Source organism: Belonocnema kinseyi, chromosome 5, assembly GCF_010883055.1.
Source record: "Belonocnema kinseyi isolate 2016_QV_RU_SX_M_011 chromosome 5, B_treatae_v1, whole genome shotgun sequence".
NCBI classification, from domain to species: Eukaryota; Metazoa; Arthropoda; class Insecta; order Hymenoptera; family Cynipidae; genus Belonocnema; species Belonocnema kinseyi.
Genome location: NC_046661.1, coordinates 79059466 through 79061386, shown reverse-complemented (window position 1 = coordinate 79061386; position 1921 = coordinate 79059466). Strand labels below are relative to the sequence as shown.

At 33.8% G+C, this 1921-nt stretch overlaps 1 protein-coding gene across 4 annotated transcripts in view; it reads right to left on the bottom strand.

The window, feature by feature from the left end:
* Positions 1-1921, bottom strand: part of LOC117173454 (probable citrate synthase 2, mitochondrial) — a 47328-nt gene that overhangs the window by 14518 nt on the left and 30889 nt on the right. For all 4 annotated transcript variants that reach the window (XR_004467189.1, XM_033362036.1, XM_033362037.1 and 1 more), the window contains one exon: positions 1726-1825. Coding sequence is in view for 3 of the 4 variants with exons in the window: in XM_033362036.1 (XP_033217927.1) it covers positions 1726-1825 (100 nt within the window). In the remaining variant the exon portion in view is untranslated. The remainder of the gene's footprint in view (positions 1-1725; positions 1826-1921) is intronic.

The following is a 1921-nucleotide window of genomic DNA, read 5'->3' as shown; positions in this document are numbered from 1 at the left end:
ATTAAAATTGGTGTATTTTTCAATAATGATATTATTAATTACACAGCCACACAAAAAAATAAAAGTTTGCGGATCTGGTAACAAGACACACATATTCTTATGGATTTTGGGGCGCCGAATTCAAATTCGGTATTAAAAATCACCCATCACGTCATGGTTGAGCCATAACCTCAAGAAATGACGAAAAATCATGCACTGAGGCAAATAAATTTCGAAATAATGCCAGTGATACAATTTTTCACTTCAAAAACATGTCGACAACTGTGAAGGATCAACCCTTGCCTGATATCAACTTATTTAACATAACTTTATCCAATAGAACCTGACCTTACTTAACCTGAATTAACAGAAATTTATTGAACTACACGTAAAGCTCTGGAAGCATATTTTTCCAGTAGCAAATGTGTGCTACATCGAATGGATCAACTCGAGCCTAACCTAGAAATAAATCTAACCTAGCCTAACCTAACCTAACTTAACGTAACACAAACTCATTGTGTTGTCCCGTTGTGTTTGCGGTACCGTTTCATTCAGCTTCGGCTTAACCTGCATAGAGGTTTAACCTATCCTAACCTAAAAAAACCTGACCTAACATAACCTAGCCGAATGAAGTTCAACCACATGTGTAGCTATGTAAGCGTACGTTTCTCAGTCTTAAATGTGTGCTATATTTAATAGGTTAACTCGATCTTAACCTACAAATGAATCTAACTTAACAGAACCTAACGAAATTTTGCTTAACGCAACACAACTTAACTTAAGTGTTCCCGTTTTAATATAATAAAATTCATTTCATTGTACTACAGATGGTTAAAAATTTAGACGCATATTACTCACTTGAAGAAACTTAGAACTACAAGTAGAATTGACCCCATTTCAATTAACCTGACAATGTTTGTATCAATTAAAATGTAGAACTGTAACGTAAACATGCCAATGAATAAGAGTTTTATTCAAAATTTTTTTCTCTCTGCTTTTCTTAGACTTAAGGGATATATTTATACAATTTTTCGTGTTTACATTTTATCTTGCTTTTTATCGTAATTAAATTGATATATAGACCTACTTCAGTTAGTATAGGTTAGTATAGGTTAAACCTCTATGTAGGTTAAGCTGAAGTTGAATGAAACGGTACCGCAAACACAACGGGACAACACAATCAGTTTAATTGTGTTTCGTGAGCTTAGGTTAGGTTAGGCTAGGTTAGGTTTATTTCTAGGTTAGGCTCGAGTTGACCCATTCGATGTAGCACACATTTGCTACTGGGAAAATATGCTTCCAGAGCTTCACGTGTAGTTCAATAAATTTCTGTTAATTCAGGTTAGGTGAGGTCAGGTTCTGTTGGGTAAAGTTATGTTAAATAAGTTGATATCAGGCAAGGGTTGATCCTTCACAGTTGTCGACATGTTTTTGAAGTGAAAATTTGCATCACTGGCATTATTTAAAAATTTATTTGGCTCAGTGCATGATTTTTCGTCATTTTTTGAGGTTATTGCTCAACCATGACGTGATAAGTGATTTTTAATACCGAATTTGAATTCAGCGCCCCAAAATCGATAGGAATACGTGTTTCTTGTTACCAGATCCGCACACTTTTTTTTGTGTGGCTGTGTTATTGAAAATTTTATTTTATGGCTATACTGATTACATCTTCTTCTTATCTGAAATTGAAGGGTTTGCAGACTTTCATACTTTTTTATATTAAGTAAAAATGATTTTTTCTACCTGTTAGTAACAGCCAAAAAACTGCTTCCGGACTAGGTGAGCTTCCACGACGTGGAAGAAGGGTCAATACTTCGGGTATTGTCAGTCCCCTGTATTGTATCTTAAAATAAAAATTCATAAAATATGTATTATACAATTTCAAAATTATAATTTTCTGTTGTATATACGTTACATAAAAGTTACGTATGTTTCACAT